General features: G+C 44.2%; 2 protein-coding genes across 4 annotated transcripts in view; one reads left to right on the forward strand and one right to left on the reverse strand.

Moving 5' to 3' along the window:
• The window catches only part of boc (BOC cell adhesion associated, oncogene regulated), a 32,254-nt gene extending 16,858 nt beyond the window's left edge, over positions 1–15,396 (forward strand). For both annotated transcript variants that reach the window (XM_084746958.1, XM_084746957.1), the window contains exons 3-18: positions 624–896; positions 6,013–6,159; positions 7,335–7,478; positions 7,920–8,210; positions 9,013–9,285; positions 9,367–9,623; positions 9,720–9,885; positions 10,572–10,631; positions 10,928–11,137; positions 11,505–11,680; positions 12,042–12,264; positions 12,380–12,565; positions 12,693–12,904; positions 13,003–13,091; positions 13,778–13,929; positions 14,314–15,396. In XM_084746958.1, coding sequence (XP_084603084.1) covers positions 624–896; positions 6,013–6,159; positions 7,335–7,478; positions 7,920–8,210; positions 9,013–9,285; positions 9,367–9,623; positions 9,720–9,885; positions 10,572–10,631; positions 10,928–11,137; positions 11,505–11,680; positions 12,042–12,264; positions 12,380–12,565; positions 12,693–12,904; positions 13,003–13,091; positions 13,778–13,929; positions 14,314–14,486 — 3,032 coding nt within the window. In that variant the 3' untranslated portion in view covers positions 14,487–15,396. The remainder of the gene's footprint in view (positions 1–623; positions 897–6,012; positions 6,160–7,334; positions 7,479–7,919; positions 8,211–9,012; positions 9,286–9,366; positions 9,624–9,719; positions 9,886–10,571; positions 10,632–10,927; positions 11,138–11,504; positions 11,681–12,041; positions 12,265–12,379; positions 12,566–12,692; positions 12,905–13,002; positions 13,092–13,777; positions 13,930–14,313) is intronic.
• A 900-nt stretch (positions 15,397–16,296) lies between these two features.
• On the reverse strand, positions 16,297–27,838 carry usf3 (upstream transcription factor family member 3). Of its 2 annotated transcripts, none has more exons than XM_084747207.1 (7): positions 27,456–27,838; positions 25,888–25,948; positions 25,761–25,792; positions 25,573–25,655; positions 25,254–25,350; positions 20,243–25,116; positions 16,297–18,608 (listed from the first exon to the last, which is right to left on the reverse strand). In XM_084747207.1, the coding sequence occupies exons 2-7, from the start codon at positions 25,929–25,931 to the stop codon at positions 16,803–16,805; spliced, it is 6,936 nt and encodes a 2,311-aa protein (XP_084603333.1). In that variant the 5' UTR covers positions 25,932–25,948; positions 27,456–27,838; the 3' UTR covers positions 16,297–16,802. The 2 variants fall into 2 exon arrangements, with proteins under 2 accessions (XP_084603333.1, XP_084603332.1); XM_084747206.1 differs by having other exon boundaries at positions 25,888–26,017.
• Between the last annotated feature and the right edge of the window lie 156 nt (positions 27,839–27,994).

The raw sequence follows: 27,994 nt of genomic DNA on the forward strand, positions 1-27,994 counted from the left end.
ATTAGTTTTTCCAAACACACCTGGTGCAGGAGAAGTCTTGCCAGGGACAAAATATTCTGGCTCAGTCACAGAGAAGGAGGTGTTGTACGTGTCTGGCAGCAGCAACAGCAGTTTATTTGAAATGAACTGAAGAAGTGGTGTAGTTTGCACGAGCCGCACCACAGCAGCCACCATGGATGAACTGAAAAATAAGAGAAGTATTGTGCGCAACTGTTGATTTAATTGATTAGTTGTCAGCTATTAAATTTCCTGCCAACTATTTTGATATTCGATTTGTTGTTTTAAGTCATTTTAAGTCAACAAAATGTTCAACTTCAGTAATTGAACCACTTAAATATGAATATTTTATGGTTCCTTTAGTCGCCTATAGTAATACACTGAATATCTTTGGGTTGTGGACAAAACAAGACATTGTAGGATGTCACCTAAGGTGTTTGGAAACACTGGTTGACATTTTTGATCAACAGATTTAGTAATAATGAAAGTAATCCAGCCCCTGTTTGATGAAAGAAAATAGTAATTGTTAAAGTAACCTCTCTTTTTTTGATCGACTTATTCTTTCAGTCTTGTAGTCTCAATATTTTTAATCAGTCTCTGACTTCATTGTACAATCTGTTCTTCAGATGAGGTGCCAGTGTTCACTGAGGAGCCCATGTCCGTGGTGCAGAAGCTGGGAGGCAGCGTGAATCTCCGCTGCAGCGCCCGACCCGCCTCCGCCAACATCAGCTGGCGCCTCAACGGCCAGGAGTTCTCAGAGGCAGATCTGGGTGTCGTTCTGGGGCCCAACAGCCTTCACATCCCCGCGCTCTCCAACTCGACTCTGGGAAGATACCAGTGTGTGGCCAGCACCGGCGCAGGAGCCCTGGCTAGTGTGCCTGCTAACGTCACGGCTGCCAGTGAGTAGCCACCCACACAAAAATCAGACAAATAAACACAAACACACGGGCCCCTTTTTGGTTTCTCAGAGTATCCAGAGAACGCCTTTGACTTAATTTTCTGCTTGTAGAACAAAAACAGTGTAGGGGTGGTATTTGTTTGCTTAAAAACCTCATCAATACAACAACTGTAAACCTTGTACTTTTCCACTGCTGTGAGACTAATCCTTACTGAAGTCTGACTGTAATTCTGATCACAGAGAGAAACAGATGCGCATCATTGATTATGTTTACAGGCAAACCAATTTTCCACTGTTATTTTAATTATGACAGTATTCTGAATTTGATAGAGGTAATGAAAACAGCATAGTCTGTTTTGTTATTCCTAATTAGGCCTTATTACAAATTGAGGATTTCCCAACTAAGATATGATATTATTGGACTTTTCACACTGCACTTAGCCCTTCACTAAGAAAGCTTTGACACTGGCACACTTCAAGTAGGATTAGCCCCAAGTTTGTGGGGTTATCCCCTGAAAATCAACTAAACCCAGACTTTATGTCACTTTTAGCACAATGAACAGAAATGTACAATGCCGACTGAGGTTCCTCTGGGTACCAAGCTTGCTCAACTGTTCATGGAGCACAGAGTAAAAAGGGCGGGACTTCGGAAAGGTCACTTTGTTTTTTTTACCTCTACGGTTAGCTCTGTGCGTTATAAACAAACCAACTAGACAACAGTTTGCAAGCCTGATATGATATGTAATATAGGCCATATTTCAAACATTGTTTGCAGTTCACACCACTGATTGTCATTTCCCATGTAAACAGCTTAGTGGGAATATTGTCTTTTTTGGAATGAGGGCAAAACCCGTAATATTCTGTCATGTAGACGCTGTCATTGATTAGTGATATTAGCTCCAGACAGTCAGGCTGTATTTATGGAGTTTAGTCAGAGAACAGCTGCTTGTATGCAGTGTCATATTGATCTAATGGAGTTGAAGTGAATTATTCTCACTGCTGGCGTTTTTAGTGCGGAGCAGCTCTGAGTGTGTGGTGTTATATTTGATATGCATCATGGGACTGAGAGGGGGGCCTGAAGCTGTGTAATCTGAGCCGGAGGAATGGAGGGGACCCAGGGGCCGGGGGCCGGTCAGAGCGGGAAAGAAGGGACCAGCAGGACTCAGCCTGGGGGCCCCCTGCTTCCATCGGCCCCTCTTGCTCCCCACAACACCGCATTCCTCTCCACAGGGCCCGACAGCAGGGCTCGCCAGAAATTATGGCCCCGTAATTGGTTAGAGGGCCAGGGGGGAGATAAGGGTGGTGGAGGATGTGGGTGTATGCCTCACGAGAACACACCATTAGGTAAAAAAAGAGGGCTGTTAACTGTATTGTTTTACATGCAGTGATGTGATGTATGAGGCTGCCATCGCTGGAGAAACTGGAGGTGTTTTAGGCCAGTTGAGACAAGATCCTCACACAAGATGAGACGTGATGTCACATTCTCTGTCTCCTTGAAGCACACACACACTACCCCAAACACACACACACACACACACACACACACACACACACACACACCTCTTCCTCTGCACATTTTTCACTCTTCACCCTGTCACTTTCGCTCCTCTTCCCTTCCTTTTATTATCTTTCACTTTCCCTCCTCTTTTGTCATCTTCACCTCAATTTTTTGTATTGTTCCTCCCATTCTGCAGAGCGTGGAAAAAGGCAGTAAACGTAATGATTGCACTTTATTTTACAGCACAATAAGAAGACGTAACACGCTTTACTTTATATCAAATTAGACAGAAACAAGAAATATGCTCTTTATCAAACAGAATTTATACCATTTATTCAACTTACTTAGAGGGTAATAAGGCACATAACAACAGAGCTGGAATGTAAATGAAAGTGTCTAATTTTCATTTTTAGATTTTGTGAACTTTAGTTTAAAGTCCAGTTTTGTTGTAATGTGTCCCAAATTACCCTCTAATAAAGGGTCTAATACTGTCTTATAACAATTGTATTATTTGTAGTTTTTGTCAAAGTTAACACAAAGCACAGCTTGTTGTGTCTTATTAGTGTTAAATAAAGTGTGACCAAAGTTATTGATAGTTCTAATAGTGGCTGAATCGTCTTCAGATAACTACATGTGGGGCCAGACTGTTCTCCCCGCCTCCCCCTAAAAAACTTCTCTAATTTAATAACGGTCTCTCCTCGGCCACCCCGAAACTGCCTAAGGAATTGCTCCACGGGGAGTGTGTACGTGCCTGTCTTTCCGTGTGAACCCTCTTTAGTTGTACGCACATGTTTTTTGTGATCAGGATAGGTTGATTCCAGACCCTCCTCTCTATCCGACTCTGAAGAATCTGCGCCTTTTTGGCATAAGTTAAAAGCTCCTCGCTTGAATACTTGTGCAGACAATCACCCTCCCTGCAGAAAACAGAGACATGTATCTGCACAACGTGAACGCACAACACGTTGCACAAACATGTTATAATAATTCAGAGACACACACACACATGCAGACCTCCTGCTGCTGCACATAAAGATGATGAATGCACTGTCTCTCTTGAAATATTTAAGTCTGCCCTGCCAAGCAGCCCTGGTGCGGGAGGTCTGCTTCACTTTATGAATACCATCAATCCTCCCTGCATCCCTGCAGAAGAACACACACGCACGCTCACATGCACGCACACACACCTGAGAGGCACCCATGCGGGGCTCTTCCTGTGAAGAGGAATGTGGGGTGGTAGAGTCTCAGGGGGTTAAAACACTGTAAAAAATCTCATACTGGAATTTAGTAGAATCAAATAATCTTTTCTAATTAACTTAACATCAGTGATGGAATGTAACTAAGTACATTTACTCAAGTATTGTACTTAAGTACAGTTTTGAGGTGCTCTACTTCTGCTTCAGCAATACGTTTATTTGACAACATTAGTTTCTAATGACTTTGCAGATTTAGATTATTAATGCAAAGTATCAGTCCAATAATTTTTTTTTTTTTAATTACAATTTAACTTTGTCTTTTGACGAAGAAATTTTGAGTTGAATGAATGTACTGAACAGAGTTCAATCAACTCATGAAATTAAGTTTCTAAAGAAACTGAAAAATTTTAAAGCAAATCAAATTTTGATTGTAATGTTTGTTAGCCTGATGATAGAGTTGTTGGTTCAACTTAATAGCTTCAGCTTATTGGACATATTTTTTCAAGCACAGCTTAATACATTCAAGAGTTACTATCAAGTTTAAATAAATCTCAATTTGTCTTTTCAAATTCAATCAATTTAAACTTTTAAGTCAGCCTGGATACAAACCTTTTAAAGTTTAAAAACATTTATTTTTTTACAGTGAAGGTGTAACTGGAGGAATTTGGAAGAAGTGGGCAGGAGGTGGGACGCGCCGATATGGGGGGGAGGGTGGTTGTAAAAACACCACCTGATTGATTTAACAAATGGAGCGCCACACGGCCTCTCTTCAAGGCTTTACACACACACACACATTCACACACACACACACAAGCGCGCCACTTAGCTTGACATGTCCTGGCTGGGATTCTCATCTTTCAGAATAAGAGCTGAAACAGAGTCGGGGATGGAGTCCTGTGTGTGTTTGTGTGTGTGGACCGTGATATCCCCCATTTCTCCCATTAAAAGCTCCTCCAGACGCAGACAGAGGGACAGGTCCAACATGCATGGCGAATAAATCAGTCCCCCGCAGCGAAGGTGTTTGTTCAGCACTTTGAGTAAATCACTGTGATGTCTCTATCAGTAGATACCGTGGCCTTAACTAAACTTCACTTATTGAATTAGAGCCGTATACAAAGCCTCATCAGCTGACTCATTGTATATACCAGCAGCAGCTTGGTGTTCTTGCCAGAGAGAGCGTCTGGTCCAAGAAAAACAGACCAGTTATAGCACCTCTGGAAAGAATGGAGAGAGGCCGTGTTTGTTAAGAATAAATCAACAAAGGCTGGTAGACGTTTAATTACGTTCCTGGAGAAGTTTTATTTATCTTTCATTTCACTTCTGGACTCCTTCATGACAAATCTCCCCTACTTTCTTTTTCCCTCCTCTTTTTTTTGTCTCTGTCTCATTTCCCTCTGCTTCAAATCTATAAAATGGCAGCAGTGTCCCCCCACGCTAAGATTTTTTTTTCTGGCTTCTTCAGAGAAACTTTTTGCAGTTTCCTCCCAAAACCCAAACTGGATATCTTTCTTTGAAACTCTATAGGATGGACACCTCTCACCTCTGACCCCGTGGCCAGGCCTCTGAGCCACTCAGGCAGAGGAGGGGGGGGGGTTAAAGGAGGTCAGAGGTCACATGAGTGTCTGTGCTGTGCAGACTGTGTGTCTGCAGGACACAGTCACAGCAGCAGCACATGGCCCCGGTAATCCCACTCTCCCCCCGATCATTTCCCACAGAATCTGAACCAGCTCCACTTGCAGTATAATGTTTGACAGGATTAATGACACCTATTCAAATGTTAGAGACACCGCTGTTAAGGCTTTGGGCTTAGACAAAGTGATGTGAAATGAGTAAAACAGAAAAATTAGCTTGAGTGCTTTTTTTTAATAAATTTCCTGTGATTTAAGTCCGATTGTGTTTAGACAAGCAGTGGTGAGAAAAGTTACTAAATTAAGTTAGAGGAGATGTTGTGGGACACTGATGTGAGAGACACTCAGTGTGGAAAGAACATAGTTATTGGGTGTGAAAGCTGAACCAGCATTCACACCCAATATGCTCTTCTACAAAAAGATTTTGGCACCTAAATAGTTCCACATTTTTCAATGTAGAAGCGTCATTCCAACATCAGAAATGAGCTTAATTAGGACATGGTTGCTGCAATTCAAATATTTGATATCTTGTGTACTTAACAGAAATATTCAACATTTTCAGTGAAATTATTTTCAACAGCCACCATTCACACACACACACGAACCTCAGTTTCTTCAGAAATGGCCTTCTCTTGTTCTATAGTTTATTATTGCTCCATATAGTGTGGTTTTCTACTTCTAAAGCTGAGGACTGACTGTATACATGTGCAGTTACATGTGATTTACACTGTGAGTTAAGATGATGAAAGAATGGTGTGACAGCGCTGACTTTTCCCTCGCCTGTGTGTTTTCTCGCAGAGCTGCGGGACTTCGAGCCCGACGACCAGCAGGAGATTGAGGTCGACGAAGGCAACACGGCCGTTATTGAATGTCACCTCCCCGAAAGCCAGCCCAAGGCTCAGGTCCGCTACAGCGTCAAGCAGGAGTGGCTGGAAACATCCAAAGGTACCGAGTCGCTTCACTTCATTAGAATCTGTCCCTGCTTCCCTCTTGATTTCCCATGCTATCTTCATAATTTACCGGAATGCTATAATCCAGCTATCTGGCCCATCATAAAACCGGTGATAAGGGTATTATCTGGAGAATGTTGAAACATGGGAATGCAGTTGTTTATTTTTCAAACTATTTACTTCTAAGTTGCCTGGAAGAGAAGAAAAGCTCCAGTGGTTTGTGGCTGGTATGCTGATGATGCCTGGGAGCTGTAGGTACTGATATGTGCAGCTTATCTCTAGAGGAAATGAATACCACATTGACAGGCACTCACTCACTCCTCTTGGTCAGATTCTAGGGCGCCACCTTGTGGTCTCAGCTGGAAGTGCACCCATGCACTGGAATGGCACATAATACTCAGATTACACGCTGAGTTTCACAATATGGAGTTGATTTATCTGTGGTTGCTCTTTTCTTTGGCATATTAATGTATTTTCTTATATATCCTCCTGCTTTTAGAGTGGAGTTTTGCTTTAACTTATCATTATGCAGTAAATATTTATTGCATAGTGTAGCGGCTACAGAATAATGACACCAACCACATTTAGACTGGTTCCTTATAAGCCTTGCTTTCACTGTTAAAAATCTGTCTACCACTACACACACATTTTCCAGCAAAATGTCTATTATATTCATATTTATTATGATTGTTTTATCCCTTTATATTTCTTGTTTTAATCCTTATTTTTACCCTTATTGTACTTATTATTTATTGCACACTAGCCTTCTTATCACAGCCTCATGAGAATGCCACTCTGTAACTCACTGCACATATTGAGCAAGAGACAAAAAGGCCCTTTTGAATCTTTGTCTTCAGCCTAGTACTGTAATATCAGATTTTTAAAAGGAATTCCCAAGATCTACAAAAATTAAATAAGAAATGCTCAAAATTACACTCAAAGTATGAGAGTAATTCATTTAAGAGCTTATATTAAGAAGTGCTGGAGTTTTCACACAATATTATCATGTATATATTATTAATATGATATCAGTATTTCCTATCTCGGGACTTCAGCCCATCAAAAGCAGTAACTGTCCATAGAGAAACTGTCCATAAGTGTACATATTTATGGATTTTGAAAGGTCTTTAGACCATGCTCTGACACCTCCTTGTTTATTTTTTCCTGTAGGAAACTACCTCATCATGCCGTCAGGGAACCTGCAGATAGCCAACGCCACGCAGGACGACGAGGGGCCTTACAAATGCGCTGCCTACAACCCCGTCACTCAGGAGGTCAAAACCTCTATTTCCGCTGATCGCCTGCGCATACGCCGTGAGTCATCATCTCCAACACTGCAAAGTTTTTTATTAGTGTTGAGAAGCTAATGAAAACACGATTTAAAGACTGAAGTCAAGGGTCATACTTATATTAACTGGTCATTTATTAAGTTACTATGTAAGAAAAGACATCATTGGAGAGCTTGTAACTGTTACTGTAGACACATTTGGTGCACATGTGGAGGACTAAGCAGCTCAGTGAGACTTTTATCATCTAGTCTTGCCAGGACACTTGTAGTCACAGGTGATGACGTGAACAATTCATGCATTTTCTTTTGAAAGTGCTCAGACTTCACATTGTGATTTAAATTCTTTGTTTTCTGAATGCACTTGCAGCCACAGCATGTATAGAGGTGATTTAAAGAAACAGAGAAAGGAGGGAAAATGTGCACAGCCTTCTTATTCTTACACTAATGGTCCTCTCTATTTTTTCCAGGCTCCACATCAGAAGCAGCTCGCATCATTTATCCGCCCGCGTCTCGCTCCATCATGGTCACCAAAGGCCAGCGGCTGGTGTTGGAGTGTGTGGCCAGTGGCATCCCAACCCCGCAGGTCATATGGGCAAAAGACGGGCAGGACCTGCGTGGTAACAACACGCGCTTCCTGCTCAGCAACCTGCTGATCGACGCGGTGGGCGAGGCCGACTCGGGCACGTACGTTTGCCGAGCGGATAACGGAATTGGTTCGGCCACCTCTGCAACGGTGCTTTATGATGTCCAAGTGTTTGGTGAGTAAAGGAAAGTTGTTCTAACGTGTTACATGATTTGTTAAAAACAGATTTTCCTGAGTAGAGTTTTGTGTGACATGGATTTAATAATCAGACTGACTCCTTTTGGGCAGACAGAGTAGACAGGGGCCTGTGTGTGTGTCAGAAGCATGTAAGTCCGGGCGGTGCTGTGTTAAGAAAAAGTTAGCGGAGACAGAGCTCTCTATTCTGACTTGATTGAATGTGTCTAGGTTATGGATGACTGTTTTTACAGTGATTTTCTGTGTGTGTGTGCATATATGTGTGTGTGTGTGTGTGTGTGTTTTGTGGGCTTGTCTCTCTGCAGCTGGCTCTAATTAAAGCCAGGGAGCTGCTGTGGCTGTAATGAGCTCTGTCTTTCCCTGATTCACAAGCAGCCAACCATCAACTGCCTGGCCTGGCCCCGCCTGCCGGGCTCTATACACCCATTACTGTGATTTTGTTCATACTTTAACTACTTTAATACGTGATTATTCTTTTAAGTCAGCAAAAGATGCTAAAGATTCATAGGTTTCAGCAACCTTTTCTGTGTTTTCTATCAATATAAATTGAGTTTTTGATCAGAACCAAGCAAATAAAACATTCGGCTGATATTGACCTGGCACAGCTATATCGACCTGTATCAGCATATATGTTTTTTTACTGAACATAATGCAGATTATTATTTTGTGTCTTTTTTAGGCAGCATTTCATGTATATTTGATCCTGTTTTGGCACACATAAACATTCAAGTTGCCAATGAGCTTACAAACCGGCCTCTTGACTCTGCGTGTGTCTCTTGCAGAGCCTCCTCAGGTGACGGTGGGGCTGCAGCAGCAGGAGGTCGTGTACGGCGAGACGGTGCGCTTCATCTGCCAGGCCCGCGGTAAACCCACTCCCTCAGTGATATGGCTCCACAACGCCCGTCCCTTGGTCCCATCTCCTCGCCACCGCTTGAACTCCCGAGTTCTGCGTGTCTCCAACGTGGGCCCTCAGGATGATGGACTGTACCAATGCATGGCTGAGAACGGGGTGGGCAGCTCTCAGGCCTCCGCTCGCCTCATTACAGTATCAACCGGTGAGTCAGACAGTTGATAACTTGTCATAGATTTGATTCTTTTATTCTACAGATTTTTGATGTTATGATGTTTCTTTTTAGGGATTTCATCCAGGGGGAAGCTACCCTCCATCTATCGGCCGCTCAGCCCAGACAAGGTGCTGAGAGAGCAGCCGCCTGTGAGGCCGGGGGCTGCGGGCGCCAAGCTGCCTCTCGACTGCTCTGAGATCCTGCCTGCAGAGGCTCCCATCATCCTCAGCCAGCCACGTACAGGCAAGGCCGACTACTACGAGCTCATCTGGAGGCCGCGGCATGAGCGAGGAATCCCGGTGCTGGAGTATATGGTCAAATACAGAAAGGTACTGCAGGCTGCTCACTGGATTCTCATTAAATTATATTCTCTCAAACATGTACACTTGGTTTGTCAGTAACTCATCCACCCGTCTGTCTCTCAGGTGGGAGACCCTCTAGCAGAGTGGACCTCCATCAGTATCTCAGGCTCCCTCCATAAGCTGACTCTGGCCAAGCTGCAGCCAGACAGCCTGTATGAGGTGGAGATGGCTGCCAGAAACTGCGCAGGTCTGGGACAACCTGCTATGATGACCTTCAGAACTGGCAAAGGTACAACACTGTCGGGGCACCATGGAGAGTTTCAAAGATGTACACATGTTGTTGCAGTGTACCAATAATCTAATCGTCACAATTAATGAAAATAAATTAAAATTATTGGAACAGTTCTTGCCTTTGAGAAGCTGGAACCATGAGATGTTCTTGTGTGAAAAACTACTTTAAACTATCATCAAAATAGTTCATTTTCTTTCTGATAGTTTCAGCTGGACTTATTTATTTTTATATATTTTGTGTGGTAAAATCCTAATTTGTAAAGTAACTAAATAAATTCATTGTAGTATAAAGTACAATATTAATTGTTAATTATTTTTAGCAGGCTAACAAGCTGAACTAAGCTGCTGAACGTAGTTAACATTATACCTAATGAACATCAGCAGTTAGTGGTAATTAGTGAATGTTAGCATGCTAAGATGCTGAATTAAGCTGATGGACATGTGTAGAGTTCACAACATCGTGAAGTGGACGTTTCCTAAAAGTTCATGACGTTGTGGACATAACCACCCTTATCAAGTTCACAAACTCCACTGAACGCAACAATTATACCTGCTAAACATCAGCATGTTAGCATTGTGTCAATGTTACAGCTGCTATTTAGTGACATAACTGTAGACCTAATCTCATTCAAATGTCCTTTATAAATATTATTTATCTAACTGTTTGGGTTTTTCTGTCTTCAGTTCGTAAAGGGCAAATCGACCCACCGAAAACTCCTGCTGTTCCTTCACCAAGCCTCTCTCGTAAGTAAACCTCCAATCCTGCACTTCACTTACAAACTCTGCTTCCTATTAACTTTACTAACTATAAAAATCACTTAACTGAAGTAACTGTGACAAGTTATTGTTTCTTCTAACCATTCTCCTTTTGACTAACATTTCTGAATCTCTTTTTCCTCTCTGTGTCTGAAGGATGAGCTCTCAGTAAGTGCTGAAATGTAATTTCAACATGTTTTGCCCTCACTGTCATAATTACAGTGTGTTGTCTGGTTGTTTATGCCTTTTCCTGTCCTCGATCTGACACCATCCTTTCTCTGCAGCTCCCGAAGCCCCCGACAAGCCCACAGTCTCCACGGCAACGGAAACGTCGGCATATGTGACTTGGATTCCTCGCGGTAACCGCGGCTTCCCCATCCAGTCATTTCGGGTGGAGTACAAGAAGGTGAAGAAGGCCGGAGAGGACTGGGTGACGGCGGTGGAAAACATCCCGCCATCGCGGCTCTCTGTGGAGATCACGGGCCTGGAGAAAGGTCAGCCATCTTCACAAGCACTTTAAACAGTGTTGTTATTATTCACAGCAGTTTTATTCTGACTTTGTGGAGTCGGGGGAGAAGTAGGATGTCGTACCATATAATTACAATGATAATGTCCTGCATAATTACGCTCCCACGGCCTGTAAATTCATCAGCGTAATGAGTGTTGTTACAGTCATTTCAGTAATTGCTGCCATCAATCAAAACCATAACTGAAACGCAATCAGCTTGGCGTTTGCTCTTAAAAGGAAAACATATAGTAATGTGAAAACAAACATCATTAGTCAACACAATACAGAGCTTCATTATAGGCAGCTTATGGCCCCCAGAGACAGATTAGTGATGGTTGTTCCTCTCCCTGTAGGTACGTCCTATAAGTTTCGTGTTGTGGCGGTGAATGTAATCGGTTCCAGTCCTCCCAGCGCTCCTTCGAAGGCATACACAGTGGTGGGTGGAAGAACCCATGAGCGCCCTGTTGATGGACCCTACATCACCTACAATGAAGCCATCAATGAGACGACCATCATTCTCAAATGGACGGTGAGTGACTGGAAGGAAAAAGTATAAGAATTTGAGATTTTGTCTGTTAAAATATAGGAAACCCATTTCTGTCAACATGAGGGGAAAAACGCTAAGCTAAGCTAAATGTTGTAAACATTATACCCAGTGACTTAGTATCTCAAAATAGTGAGAAACCTTCTCAAATTAATGAGTTGGTATCTCAAAATAATGACTTATGTTGAGATACTAAGTCAGTATTTTGTGGCAGTTTCTCATTATAATGAATGACAGGATCTGTTTTTATCACGTAGGCTGAATTGAGCTTCCATAAATATCAGTATTCTGCAGTCCGATACTTGTTTCATTGTGATAGTAATGTGATTTATTTCCCTCTTGACAGTACACTCCTGTAAACAACACGCCCATCTACGGTTTCTACATCTACTACCGGCCAACAGACAGCGATAATGACAGTGACTACAAGAAGGATGTGGTGGAGGGAGACAGATACTGGCATTCAATCACTGACCTCCAGCCTGAGACCGCCTACGACATCAAAATGCAGAGCTTCAACGAGAAGGGAGAGAGCGAATTTGGCAACGTGGTGATCCTTGAAACAAAACGTGAGGTCATTTTTTGGCTTTGGCAGGGTGATGCAGATGTTTGGAGAGGCGGCAAAGTATCTTTTTTTTTTTTTTTTTTTTTTTTAACACTTATTTCCACTTTCTGTCTTCTCAGCTCGTCCTAATCCCCCGCGGCCTGTTCCATCAGAGACCCCAGACCCCAAAAGGGGACCCGGCAGCGGACCCTTGGCTCGGCCTGGTGACCTCCCCTACCTCATAGTTGGTATAGTCCTGGGAGCCTTCGTCTTCATCATCGTCGCCTTCATCCCCTTCTGCCTTTGGAGGGCTTGGGCCAAACAGAGTGAGTGCTCCTCATAGTTCCTCAAGCCTGTGCAGCCATGAAAAGAATTATTTTGAGATACTTACTCACCATTTGAATAATTTCTCATTATTTTGATATATTAAGTCAACATCTGTTCTTATTACAGAGCAAACATCGGACTTGTGTTTTCCTGCCGTGGCCGCCCCTGTGTCGTCATGCCAGTACACGATGGTTCCTCTTCAGGGACTCGCCCTGGTTGGTCACTGCCCGCTCGACGGTCACATGACGGCTCCTCATGGCGTCTATCCAGCTAATGGAGAATACACTCCAAACGGCAAACCTCACCACCCCACACGCTGCCTGCCAGGGCTGCAGCAGGTAAGAAAACAGGTCAATATAGGCTGTTAATAAGCCATCTGTGTTATGAGAGTCCAGTAGTGCTGAATATATAATCTAAATGCACTTGTTTTGTGCAGGAGGAGGCGGACTGTGATATGGAGTGTGACACCTTGTTGCCACAGACGGTGTCAAACGGACATCTGCCTGTTTACCACTACTCCACCAGGTATGTCTACGTACATCTACCACTTACATGTACTGTTACATACTTATCAAATAATCTTAAACAATGGACTAAAATGCTACAGGTAGAAAAAAATGGAATATTAATTTTTTTAGACTTGCGTCTACATGATTCTCATGATATTTGTTTTTATGAGAATTTTGAATTAAATCCAGATTGAAACAGCATTTCAAGAGTATCTGTCTTCTACATTTTGACATATTTCTGATTGAAACAGGAGAGACAGGCGGGACATTTTGGGATGAGTTTGATTTGACAGTTGAAATGTGTGTGTCCATCATACCATGCTGTTGCTAGGTAGCTAATGAGTCTTAGCTGTGTGCTGCTAAAAACTGAAGACTGACTGATGGATGGATGTCATGATATTATTGGTTGAAACTGGTTCAAGAGCATCAGCTTCTGTGCTCAGTCTCTATCTGCACAAGATGCGTTCAGGCACAGTATTTTGCATAGGTTACAGGTGTTTTTGGCAGCACTCAGAGCCCAAAAAACAATCATTGTAGTTTTGTGTAAAATGGAAGACATGACAAGTAATAACTAAACCCAAGCTATAAAAATGTCACCAGGAAAAAGATGCTGGTCATCGTCTGTGATACATTATGGACTGATACAGGAAACAATCACAAATTGCAACCCTAATACAAACTTTTTTCCCTCGTCTTCCATAGTGGTTCAGATCATCATGAACAGAGCTGCTGTCCTCCAGATGACTCCACTCTTCAGCTCCTCGACTCGTCTCATCAGCACCTCAGTTCACAGGAACTGGGAGGTGATGGCAACTTCTGTAGGGGAGATAAAGCAGAGGATGGCATCACTTACGGTACGTCTTTTATTGACTGAAATACTCTAATAGTCCTCCTTTTTCTTAACCAACACATTTGAAGCATTGCTTTTCTCACGTGTCGATCCTACAGTGCAGACACCCAAAGATCTAGGTTTTAGTGTTTAATGTGAACTCGCTGAGTTGTTAAAAAGTAAAATATCACTGTTGATTATTGAATGATAGAGTGGAGGGAGAGATGGAACAGCCTAAAATACTGAGGGTCGTTCAACTACCGTTCAACATATTTTTGTAATAAAAAAACAAAAACAATAAAGCCAGGGGATCAATATACAGACAGAAATGAATCAGTACAAAATCAATCAATCACTACAAAATCAGCTTCGCATTTTCTGACCTTGTTCTTTCCCTCCTTTCTTGCAGAGCCCGCGTCCTATCCTCTTCTCTCTCTAGAAGACGAAGGGATTTTCACCACATCGTCTTCAGCAGCCACAACACCACAATCCCAAGACACAACAACAATACAGGAAGTGAACATCCTGCCTAATGAAGCATCCCCCGAGGACGAAGGGACAGCCAACACAACAGACGCATAAGAGACTTTTAAACAAACAAAAAAAAAAAAAACAGAAGAAAAAGAGAAAATATTTATTTTTGTATCACAGATATTTATATATTTATGCTTTTGTACATAAGTGTCTGATTATACTGTATATAAGGTTATTTTCATATTGAAAAAAAGACTCTTTATTCATACGCCCCCCCCCCCTCGCTATGTCATGGAGAAGGGGAGTGCCATGTTTGAGATGTTATTCCTCATGTGAAGAAGATCTTTTTATCTGCAGGGGATTCCTCTCCGTTCAGCACTTCATGTCTCGTCATTCCTCACAGATGTCCTCCATCCTAAATGTCTGGATCTTAGGTACTTAGCTTTATGTACAACAGAAACAAAGGGACCATTCAAACCAGTTGGATGCTGTAATAAAGAGGTGCTTCATTGCTGTTTAGTTCAAAATACAACTGTCTGTCATTTTGTATAGCAGTAACACAAATGTATTATGCATTGTTCATCATTAACAAACTATTAACAAGTGTATGCAACATAAATCATTCTGTTCCAGTAGTGTACAAGAGATTATATATTGTATAGTTATTTATTTTTTTGATTTTATGTTATTTTTTTAAATCACTGAATGGGAGAGATTCTGGAAAAAAAAATATCTTAAACTCAAGTCATTGATAAGCTGAACTTTATACTGCAACCACTTCTGTTTACTCATTTGCTGGTTACCAAATGATGGCCAGGTGAGGGCGCTGTGACAGGTGTGTCAGTATTATTCCCCCCTCACAGGTTGGTGCATAAGTATTAGTCTTTGCCAGAGACATCCGCAATCAAAATGAAGGAGATCCTGAATCTACACTCCCCTCTTTATAAGTGCAGCCGCCGCTCTGTGGCTGCACATGCTGGAGCACTATTGCATGTAAATAAAAGCTTATGAAATTTGACTGGAGTTTGGTGCATCTTTTCAGTCTTGGGGTATTTGTGTGGCACAGGCTTGCAAACTATGATTAAAGTGCTTTCCTTCTTTTTTACACTGAAAACAAATAATTTCCTTCTACAGATGTGTCAACTTAGTACACAATCCACTCTTGTTGGTATAAAGACACAACCACCACTACCACTAATTTCCATTGTTTCTTCCGCTGTTGGAGTCTCCCTCCCAGAGAGCTACAAAACAAAAATGAGTGATGTGTTCCAGTGCCATCTAGTGGAGCAACAAACACACACACAGTTCAGTTCAGTTGGCAGCAAATACAAATGTCTCCTTATAAACTTTATTAATCAATTTTGTATTTACAAATACATACATTATAATCTAACAATTCTGATATGAAACATTGGTATTTACAAAATAGCTCTTGGAAAAAAAAGTGATTCTGTACAGCACAACCTGATATAAGTTAGTAAATTACATTGGTAGGTAACTGTGCAGAAGGTTTCTTACATTGAATTCAAGTTCTAAACCTAAATTTGATTTTGTTTTACAGTCGGTTTAACCAACATTTCAAACGAAGAGCATTAAAAGGACCACATTTTCCTTCCTGTCACCTTAAAAATCACAAGATGTTTTAAAAAATATTACAAATTATAACTTTGACATCATACACGTGACAAAAGGAACTAATTTGAGACCGAAAGCGTGTGAACATGTAAACAACAAAAATCACCAACCGGACAACCGTGGTGTCACTTCACTATAAAGGGATAGTTCAGATTACTTGATGTACGATTGTATGAGGTACTTATCAATAGTTGGTGTGCTACCTACAGTAAAAAGGTCAGGTTTTCTGAGAGGGAACTGCTGTTTCATAAGCCAAATATTGCTTCGCCAAAACCAGCCACAGGTGAAATGAGTCATTTTACCTCACAGAAGATGCGACTTGCTGGTCTACTGCTGCCTTGATTTGTTCGTTTGTTTGTGTTTTGTATGACTTCAGTGTTTTAAGAGGTAAGTTTGGATTCACCAAAAGCAGTAAAAAAAAAGTCAGTAAAAAAAGTTTTTTTTTTTTTTTTAAGGTGGACCTTTTTTAAGTTGCTAAAATATGTTTTGCTGCTGATCCTATCCAAAGGAGTACATTGCTTTGCTTCTGTGCTGGTACTCCTCTCTGCTTCTCCTAATTGAGGGGGTGTTAAGTGCCATCTACTGTAGGTAATACTCTGACTATTGATAAGTACCTCATACAACCTCACATCAAATAATCCAAGCTGTGTCTTTACGAAACCGTTCATCAGGTGGTACACCACATCGTCCTTAACTCTTTAAACAATAAAAATAATGACACATCTCAAATTGAAAATTAAACTCTTCTCTTCAGGACACCAGTTCATCAGACAGCAGCAGGACATCTCTTCACACCGCTGAGCTGCCGTCGTGGCCCAAAATGTGGCTGATGTTGTGGGCGGGACGATTCGGTTGCTTGCTAGAGTCAGCAGAAGAGGTGTTGGAGAGGGACAGCAGGGGAGACATGGGCATGGCCGAACCGTCAGTGGGCATGCCTGTGGCGATCTCAGGGAACAGCGAGGTGAGGCTGAAGTTGGATATGTGAGGGGTGATTCCAGATGAGTTGGCAATGGGCATGGGGGGCATTTCGGGCAGCAAGGGGAAGCTGGCCTGGCCAAAACCAACAGGGCGAGGTGGGGAAAGAATGGAGCCAAAGCGGTTGTTGAGTGGAGGAGCGCTGCCCTTGTCAGCACTCGGGCTGGTAAACATTTGGTTGGGAAAGTATTGGAGGGTGACATCGCTGGGCAGGCTGGGGTGAGCAGCTGGGGAATATGAGGGGTAGAAGGAGGGTAAAGTGTTCTGAGGCTCCACAGGGAGGAGAGATGGTGTGCGGGAGGCATTGGGCTGGCTGACTGGAGGGATGAAGGTGGAGTTAGCGTTGATGGGAGGCGGAGGATTCATCCCTCCCTCAGGAATAAAGGGGAAACCAAAGTTTTGTGTCAGGTGTTGGTCAGGAACCAGGTTGTTATCGCTGGGAACCTGAGTGCTGTCTGCCATAAAGCGAACAATAGTGCTGCGTCGTGCCTCTCCTCCAGACTGTGGTCTGCTCAGCAGAACTCCGCCTCCCGATGGTAGAGGGAGGTGGCCCTCAGGCTCAAATGGGTTACTGTGTCTCAGAGCACCTGAACGAGTGCGGTCACCAGGCCTCAGCTTGGCAGGCTGGGCGTCTCGGGCAATGTGGCGAGAATGCTGGCTGACAGCGGTGGGCGGTCTGGAGGGGGCGGAGGAGCGTCCTGGCTCAGAGCTGCTGTGTGGGGTTGGAGGGTGGGGGAGACCTGTGCGCACCCCATGCATATTACTGCTGACCTGAGAAATGTGGCCCTTGTTGCCCTCTCCAAGCCTCATAGTGGGGGCCTTCTGCGTCTGGGGGACACTGGGGCTGGAGGACTTTGCCTGGATGTCTCCTGAGGCGCTCCCAGGCACGCAGCTGTACTCCATGCTGACAGGCGGGCAGCACTGCACCCGCTGGTGGTTGCCCTGCTCAGGCAGGTGGGGGGAAAGGAGGCTCTGCATGAAACTCTGATGACATCCTTCCTGCTCGCGGGGCAGTGCTGGTCCAACTTGAACACCCTGTGAGCCAGGATGAGCTGCACTGTAGCCACCACGGTTCCTACCATCAGCTGGAGGGCCGACACCCATCCTGAAGCCCCCCTGCTGCTGCCCCTGAGGGCCCCTCTGAGAGGGTGGCACTGACTTAGGGGCCATGTCAATCCCACGAGACACCTGAGCCTCAAAACCACTGGGTTGATGTGCTCCGCCTCCTCCTCCCATGGTCTTGAACGGCGGACACTCCGAGACCCGCTGAACATCAGCAGACACTGGGTGCTCAGAGTTCAGGCGGTTCTGCGGGTTGTGTGCGATGTTGGCCTTCCCTCGTGACGTGTCCAGATAACCGCGGAGGTCCGGCTGCTCCTGTGCAGCACCACGGCCAGGCTGCAGGTGGAGACCCATACGCTGCTGCTGTTCACCACTGGTGGAGCTTTTACCGATCAGCGCCTCCGCAGAGTAGTTGGAAACCCGGTGACGCTCCTGACGCGACGGAGCGCAGGCCAGGTCAGATGAGCGGGACACAGGGTTGCTGGGAGGAGAGATGAGTTGCTGCTCAAGAGTCCTCGAGCTCATCATCCTCTGCATAGCGTTATGGTCCTGACCGGGCTACAGGAGAGGAAAGACAAATGTTATTTTCAAACAGAAGTCTAATCAATTAATGTATATCATCAATATGCGATAGACATGTCATGATATTTATGTTGGACTTATCATATGATACCATGTTTAAAAACACTGCTGATGAAAAGTGACCATAAGACAAACTTATGACTCTCATAGTCCTGTGTCAAATGTTTATTATTCTTTTAAGTACAATTTCTGTTAACAGAGCCCTGGAATCAATGCTTTTAACTGGATTACTGTAAAACACCGACAGCAATAAAGCCAGATGCAGTGTAAAAAAAATCATCCAACAGTGAATGATATAGCGAATATAAATTGAAAATACTGACTACTAGCAAGATATTACAATAATTTAATCGTGTTTTGCTTGAAATTACTCACAACCTTAAATTTTCATTCCTCTGTCTCTGCGGCTGAGGGGGCCGGGTTGCTTTTTCACTTCAAGGCTCAGGACCGAAAAAGCTCCCAGGCATGCATTTTGTTTTTGTTTTCAGGATTTTTTTTTTGCTGCGGCTGTGTAAATATGGTCTGCTGTGGTGGGTTGGTACCGCTAGGTCTATGTAAGAACACTGCTGTTGGCCACAGAGTCAAATAGGTTTAAGATTTACCAACCAGTGCCAAAAAAATAAAAGCATACCAGTTTTAACTTGTTTTAACCCATCTGACTGCACCAACACAGGTGGTGATTATTTTCCTTATTTTTAAGTGTTATCATTTAAGTGTTATCAAGTGTATTTCTAAATTAATTGGAAATGGCCTTAACCAGGTATTAGTGTTTCGTATTTGTGTGTAAACAAAGAAAAATCAAGCCAGTTATTGTAATTAAGCCAATGTCTAATATGTTTTAAACAGTATGGAATAGATAAGAGTTGAACTGTACTTGTTTGTCAAATATATCAAATATTATCACAGAAAATAAATAAAAAGAAAACTAAAAAGATACAAAGACAAGATCAGCATTAAGATCAAGTTGGAAGGAAAGCAGGTTTCACTGTGCTTTAATGCCAGTCTTATTCCCCTCCTTGCACCATCTACAAACTGTACAAAATGCTGGTGCTGGGCTCTTAAATACAAGCCAACAGATGGTCACATCTTACACCTATTTTAACCTTTTTTCACTGTCTTCTAGTTAATTTTAGAATGAATTTTTGCCTTTACAGAGCCCTACATGACTAGTCTCCACAGTATATTCTAGACCATCTAAATCCCCACACTACGGAACAGCTCTTAGGTCCTCCACCCTGGTTTTCTAAGTGTACCCTGTACACCTTTTAAGACTCGGGGAGTTTGCTCTTTCCTATCAGCAGGCCCTAAGCTTTGGAATAATCTCCCAATAAGCTTGAGATTTCTGAATTCTGTGGACTCCTACCTACCTGTAGCATGCAGTATTTTTTTTAAATCTTGTTTGTTGTCTTATGCCTGATCCCTCTGTACATTTTATGTGAACTTTTATCTTTTGTATGATTTATTTGATTGTATTTGACTTTAAGTTTGTTTATTTGACTGTGAAGCACTTTGTGACTGGTGTGGGTCAGCCATTTCTAATATGATGTTTCAAAATGCACATAAAAATATGTTGATGGCTACTGTCCTACTGTCCACCATGTAACACTGACCTTGAGGTGATCCTGCTGGGCCAGGTGGCTGCTGTGGTGGGCCCTGGATCCAGCTGCCTGAGCTTCACAGCTCTTCTCCTGGTGTCTAAAGTGCTGCTGCTGCTGCTGTTGGATCTGCTGCTGCAGATGCTGCTGGTGTCTGGAGTGAGAGCTCTGCTGCTGCTGCTGTAACTGCTGCTGCTGCTGTTGGTGTTGTTGATGCTGCGTCTGTGGCTGCTGTTGATGTGTCTGTGGTTGGTGATGAGACTGTTGGTGTTGTGTCGGTTGTTGATGCTGCTGCGACTGTTGGTGTGACTGTTGTTGATGCTGCTGTGACTGCTGCTGCTGCGTGTGCTGTTGATGCTGCGTCTGTTGTTGATGTGAGTGTGGTGGCGGCTGCTGAACTCCCGACTTTTCCAGGTGATGCTGCTTCTGTTGCAGACCAGCAGGTGAACCAGTTTGACTTCCTCTGACCAGTCCCCGCTTCTTCTGCACATGCTGCTGCTGCTGCTGTTCTTGCTGCTGCTGCTGAAGTGCCCTCTGGTGTAGAGAGTGGCGCTGTGCAGGGTCAGGCTGTGTCAGGTGGTGTTGTAGATGATACAGATGGTGTCTCTGCTGCTCTTGCTGCTGCTGTTTCATGTAAGGGTTTCCTCCCAAGTGCTGGCCAGGCTGGGCTGCAGCGTGCTGGGGATGACCCTGCGGCAAGTGAAGCACACCTGGCTGGTTCTGCTCAGGTGGTCCTTGAGGAGGGCAGTGACCGTCTGTGGGCCGAACTACGGGGCTCATGAAAGAGTTTGTGGAGAAGAGAGGGCCTGCACTTTCTGAGTTAATCCTCGTCATGACAGCTGCAGATGTCGGGGGCAGCTGTCCCACCATCATCTGGCTGTGGTCTGGTGCTTTTACATCCATGTGGCTAACGGTTGATGGAGGGCAAGGCTTTGGCCGTTTTCCAGTGTTTAGCATCACCTCCTCCTGGGCCTGCCGCTTGGAGATGATCTTAACTTGTCGCTCACCCACACTGACTCCAGCCTGAGCCCTCATTAATGCGGTCTTTAAGGGTGTGTACTCGTTCTGCTGGGGTGCACCTGAGCAGGGTGACAGGGCATTGTTTGAGGGTTGGGATATGTGGGCCGATGTCCCCACAGGTGAGGGGACTGAGCCCTGCTGGCCAGCCAGACTGGGAGAGCCAGGGTAAGGCTGCTGGCTGGAGCTAGGCCTGATCAGGTTGTTGACACTGAGGCTCGCCACAGTCCCGCTCTGAGATGAGCTCTGAGACTGAACCTGGGGGAGAGACTGAGACTGGGAGTATGAGACATTTTGTGGATGTCTGCTTCCACTGGGTCCACTGACAGACACCTGGACAGCAGGTTTAACCGTTACTACGTCCATCGGTTTAGTCACTTTTTGCTGTCCATTGGAACCCCTTTCTTTACTGCTAGACACTGGTGGAGTTTTGGGGGGCTCCCATGTGGTGGTCGTCTGGTTAGCTGAAGCAGTGTTGTCACCAGAGCAGCCTCCACTCCGCCTTCCTGGACTGTCCTGCTCGAGCATGGCCAAGGCTAGCATCTCTGCCTGCTCAGAGGTGAATGTGAATGTTCCAAAGGAGCCAGATGAGGCACTAATACTGTGGCCCTGAGGAAGCATGGATGCCACAGAAAACCCTCTGCCTCCACCAGCCCCTGTAGACATGGGAGAATCTGTCTGTCTGCTAGAAGTCATCGGGTGCTCTATAGTTTCATCATCAAGGTTAGTGTACACCTGTTGAGACAGGGCAAAATCCTTTCTTGAGGGAGCATCAGAAGTCTCTGTCCCCAAGCTTTCTTTTTCTGTTGCTGAGGACTGTCTCTCCACCTGAGCCTCCCTGTCTCTTCTAGGGGGCTGGGGTGGTTTGACTTCAGCAGGAGGGCAGGGGGAGGGGTTGGGCATATTCATGTCAGACTGCTGTGTTGGAGCTCTACTGGTAGTGACCCTTTTTCTAAACTCTGAACTTGTTGTTGGGGCTGTAACAGAGTTGTGGGCAGTGGCAGGTAATGAAAGTGTCACAGTTGTGGACACCACAGGTGAAGTGGTGTTATGAGATGTAGGTTTGTTACAGGGCATAGCACCTTGGGTATTAGATCCTTGGGGATGACAAACTGAAGTTTGTGGGGTAGTCTGATTTAAAGATACTGGTGCAGTTGCTGTGACACTGCTGGTGCAGACTGGAGTCAGACATGCAGCAGAAACAGTGGTGGAAGTGTCAACAGATCTGGTCTGTCTAGAAAGAGCAGTGGTGGCAGCTGATTTACTTTGCGTTGTGCCAGTTGATGAACTGGTGGTTGCCTGTTTAACCTCTGCAATTGTGTCTTTCGCTACAGTTGAGGTGTTGACAGGCAATACAGCTGGTTGACTCCCAATGGCCACAGCTGAAGTGACTAATGGCTTGACCAGTGTGGCACTGACAGTTGTAACTGCAGTTGCCACACCGCTAGTGTTAGTATGACTGAATATAACATCAGTCTGAGTTGCACTGACAGTGCTCTTGCTCTGTAGATGGGACTGACTAAGTCCAGCTGACTCATTAGATGAACTACACACAATCATTATCTGTGTGTTTTGTGTAGAGTTGACATTTGCTGCACTACAGTCTGTAGTTGTGACTGCTGTGGTACTTATGGGGGGAATGTCTGTGACTTTTACAGCTGGAGATTGTAACGTTTGAGATATTGTAACTTGAACCGTCTGACTTTCTCCTGCAGCAGCCACAGGCTTGACTGAAACAGCAACAGCCGGCTCTTTTTTCTTGGCTGGTTTAGTCCTTTTAGCTGCTGCCCTCTTTGTATTCAAAGGTGTGCGAAGCCTCTTTCCTGCAGGCTTAGACGCAGTAACCACCAGCCCTGATTTGACTGTGTTTAAAGGGACCTGTAGCTGCCGGGCAGGCAACGCGAGTGTAGTTCCAGGGACGGATGCCGAAGCAGGAGGCTGCTTCTGCTGCACTACTGATGATGGAGCAGCTGCAGGCTGACCATTGTTCTGGCTTGAAATGGTGAGTGGAAGGCCCTGAGAAATGCTCTGACTGAGACTGCTGAGTGCCCCTAAACTTTTGAGGGCCACATTAGTAGTTGGTTCCTCAGTGGTGGTGGGCTGGACCAGCTGGAGTGTACTCTGGCCACCCTGAGAGCTGGGTTTGTCAGAAGTCTTCATGGGCTGCAAGGCAAACACCTGCCCATTCACAGTGATAGTCTGTGGGGTTGGAGGAACTGGTGGGGACGAGGAGGCCTGACTGACTGGAAGGGACTGGTTCACTTGAGGCTGAGCAGGGCGGGGGAGAATGTGCACCAGCTGCTTTCCTCCAACACTCTGTAAGGATGTGGCAGAGGTTGAACTGCTGGTTGTGGGTATTTGAGTGGAGACAACAGGTACCGCAGCAGGCACGGCTGTGGGCACCATGCCAACTTGAGGATTCTGAGGGGCAGGTGCAGCCTGATTGGGTGCCTGGATGATTACAATATGCTGACAGGGTGTCTGATTGGTTATTTCCTCCCTGACAACTGACTGGGTTGGGCAGGTACTGGCCTGCTGCAGGATGACCACGCTGGGGTTGTTAGTGTTCTGTGGGGCTGTTACACCTGAGGCTGTACCTCCTGTTGGGTTCACCTGCAGCACCTGCATGGTCTGAAGGAGGGGCAGAACAGTGGCCTGTGGCTGGGGCACCAGGGCAGGCTGAGGCTGGGGTATGAGGGCTGTTGGAGGATGGGGAACCAACGAGGCCGACTGAAGTACAGCAGGTTGGGGCTGTGACACGACGGCAGGGTGGGCCACCACAGCTGGCTGGGGTACTATTGCTGCCTGCGGGAGGACAGCACACTGAGGCTGGGGGGTGAGGACAGGCTGAGGCTGTGCCTGGTTCAGGATTGCTGGCCGTAGCTGGGGTGGTCTCTGAAAGGTCTGTGCTTGGATATGGGCTGTGATGGGTGCTTGCTGTACAGGCACATGTGGTTGCATCTGTATTTGAATGGGCTGAACAGCAGGTTTGCTGCCGATTGGACACACAGTCACTTGCTGGACTGCCTGGGTGGTGTTAATAACCTCTGGGGTGGGGAGACTCTGGCAGACTGGCTGCACTGTGTTTCCTGCCATTTGCAGTGTTGTCCAGGTAGTCTGTGTGCTGCCTGCCGCCCCCGCCCTCAGTAGGGCCTGGCTGTTGGGGATAGCAGTGTAGCTTACAGTCCTTGTGGCAGTGTCCTGTGTAACCCAAGAGCAAACCTCTGAGGCTGCTGCTGCTCTGGATGTGGTTATCGCCTGGGTAAGCGCAGTGAGACTGGGCTGAATGGGGCTTTCAGCGGGGAGTTGTGAGGATGAAGTGGCTGCGATGGTGAGGGTCGGGGCTGGAGCGGCAGGTTGCGGTTGCTGAGGCAGGGTTGAGGTGGCTGTAGGGATCTGAAGGGTGATGTAAGACACAGAGGGTGGCAAAGTTGGGGCTGCAGCCGGTGTCTCCACCACACACTGCTCTATCATTCTCAGGCCTGGTGTAGACTGGGTGGGAGTGGCTGTTGACCCAGGGAGAAGTGCAGGGGTGGAAGAAGAGGTGTTAACTTGCAGCACGGCTCCATTAACCCTCAGCCTGCCACTGACCTCAGAAGGTGGCTGAAGAATTAACGTTTCAGAAGGCTGTTTTGCTGGGCTGGTCTCCTTCCCTGCTGGACACACGTTGCCGTTGGAATAGACGATAATCCCCTTTGGGAGTTGGTGAGTGGGGGTCACTTTTGCCACCTTGGCGCAGCGCTGTTTGCCTTTCCAGTGAATAGTTGGGTCTTCCAGGAGGTTAATGTCATGGGCTTTGAGGAGCTCGATGTAGTGAGCGCTCTCCCTCCTCAGCTCCTCCAACTGACGCCGCAGCCGACGGATCTCCTCAGCTGCATAGAGACCAAGGACATGTATAATCAATCAAGTGTACTTAGTCATTTGTTAAATATTATATCATAGAAATATACTATGAGAAAACCTAGATTTGTACTACTGCAATAACAATGTGTGAGGTGCACAACTTCACCTTGGACTTTATCTCCTCCTTCCAGAAGCATTGTATCATTTTGTTTCTTCAGTTCAGTGATGTAGCGAAAAGCCTGGTCCAAGATCATATTCTTACTCTATAGATAAGGGGATAATGTTTTAATTTTAAAACATGCCACACAGCTTATAAGATAAATTAGGACTTAAAGTGATAATGTTAAATAATGTGCTTTGCTCCTTCTTAAAATAAAATAAACAGAAATAAAAATAAACAAACAGTTAACCAGCCTGCACAGACACAAAATTAATCTTAACATGTTGCTGAAGAGGAAAAACAGTACCGCCAGCTTGTCTCTTACCTGTTTAAGTGCCTGGGAACAGGGCAGAAGATTACCAATGCGGTTAATCCCAGCATTAATCTTCTCTTTTCTGTGTCGTTCAACTGTACAAAAAGGAGACTAAGCTTTAATGTCCAAGAACAAAAATAAATCTATGTTCACAAAGCAGCAAAGTTTGAACAAAAACTTAACAGGAGATATTATATTACCTGCATTGTGAGATTCTTTGTTTTTCTTCTTTCTGCAAAAAATGAAATAGCATTTCACATTTTTTGTTTATTTATCCAAGTGCCTTTGTGGATAATTTGGATAAAACAAAGAAACAAGCATTCTTACTTGGGTTTACGACCAGGTGTCTGAGTTTCAGTCATCTCTGGCATCCTGCACTAACAGTTGCCTGTATGATAAGGTACCAGACAACACATTTAGGTTAACACCTGGTCCTTAAATCCCTTCTGTGCCCGTCCTGCAATGAAAACATAAAATATCCTGTTATAGTATGAATTTTCAAGTACGATAAAACCAGGCAACTACATAAGCAGCACAGTTAAAGTCTAAGCTCGTATGTGGTACTCAAATAGCCATGAATACCACAGGGAAAGAAACAACAGCACCATCTTCACCCTTTATGTGAGAAATATGTGCTCTGGGACGCACAGAAGTTACCGAATGACCAAACACACATTCTGAACCCAGAATTTCAGGTGTTACCTTCAAGCGGATAGTCAGGACTAGAGAAGAAACTATATGAAAAAGTCATATCACAATGATGGTGACAAAAATGATCACAGTCCACATTATTATAGCAATATTGTTAAAATGTGCTGAAAATATTCAAAAAGCACTGATACACACACTGAAATCATTTCACCAAGTTTTTTATGTTAAAAACCTGTGGACAATTTGAAATGGCATCATGTCATGTCAATGTTTTCACTGATGCAAAACAAACCCATGTTGCATGCTGCATCTGCTAGACTAATGCTAACTTTGGTTGATGTGGGGCAGTATTTACTGCTATTTTAAAAGCACTATTATCATGCATAGTTATCTAATAATAAACATTTGAAAACAGTAAAACTTATTGTATGGAATTTTGCCATGGTTTATTGTGAGACCAATTATCTGTTCATCTCTAGTTCTCAATGTCAAGCTGTAGATGAAATTAGTACAAAAATCATTCACTCCAATCTCCTTAAAGATATTAAATAGCAACAAATAACAGTAAATTACTTTGATTCAGGGACTGTGATATTGCAACCTGTTTATAATTTGGCTTGTTTAAACTTGGTTTTATTATTTGAAAACGGTTGCTTGTACCTGGTTTTATTATTTCAATTTGATTCGACTTTTACCTGGTTTCATTATTGGAAACTATTGTTTATTGCTTGTATTATTTCAGGGAAACGGGAATTTAAGCACGTCTATGCAAGTGTATGTATGATATAGAATTATATATATTTATAATATATTGTATGATGCAGCAGCTTTGAGTCCATATCTCCCTGTGGGACAAAAAAAGTATACCTTATCCTACCTTAACACCAAATATGCATTGAGATGCTATTAGTCAGCAATCATCTGGTACAACAGTAGATGTCAGACAGTCAAAAGATCTTGTTAAGATACATTGAGCCTCTACTACAACTACTAGATGCTAACAAGCTGGTGTAGATTAACCTAGCTTTGCAGCTAGCCTAAACTAAATTACCTGTATATTACAACATAATTACAGCCTGATGAACGAATGGCACGAACAGTTGCGAGCCCTGCTTTACGTTGACAGTAATTTATGTTCAGATAATTACCCCGTCACTTTAACTAGCAAGAAACTAGCAACCTGTACAATTACCTATTGAGCTAGCTCTCTGTTAGCTAGCTGGCTAGCAGCTATCTTAGCTTACCGTTACCGACGTAATAATCCAGCTCATTAATGGCTCGTTTCTTCGCGTCCCTGCTGATGAACGGCTGTTAATAGATGGTAGTTTCCACTAACCTCTAGTCTCGGCATTTTGGACACTGTCTGTCCCTGCAAGAACTTTGGATTGCAGGCTAACTGTTTGCTAGCAAAGCATTCAACTCAACTCATCTCTCAAAACAATCTAGATACACCTAACCTAGTGCTGGAAGGGGCGTGTTATGGGGGAGGTGACAGCCAATAGCATTCCAGATTTATGAGATTTCAGCCAATCACGACGTGCAAAAGGGCATCCAGGGACGGTTTTTACAACGAGCGGACTCTATCCACTTAAAATATTTGTGCTGTACATCTTTGTATGAACTGTAGAAAGATGTTAACTTCATAATTAATAACATTTTCACAGATTTTGCTGATTACTGTGGCAATGTTATATCAGGATCCAATGACTTCAGCGAACAAGATTGTAAACCGTTTTTTCCTTGCTAATCTAATTTGGTTGCTTGACAAATTAAATTTTCATAC

The sequence above is a fragment of the Lutjanus erythropterus genome, chromosome 21 (assembly GCF_056507025.1).
Source record: "Lutjanus erythropterus isolate fLutEry1 chromosome 21, fLutEry1.hap2, whole genome shotgun sequence".
Classification (NCBI taxonomy): Eukaryota; Metazoa; Chordata; class Actinopteri; order Lutjaniformes; family Lutjanidae; genus Lutjanus; species Lutjanus erythropterus.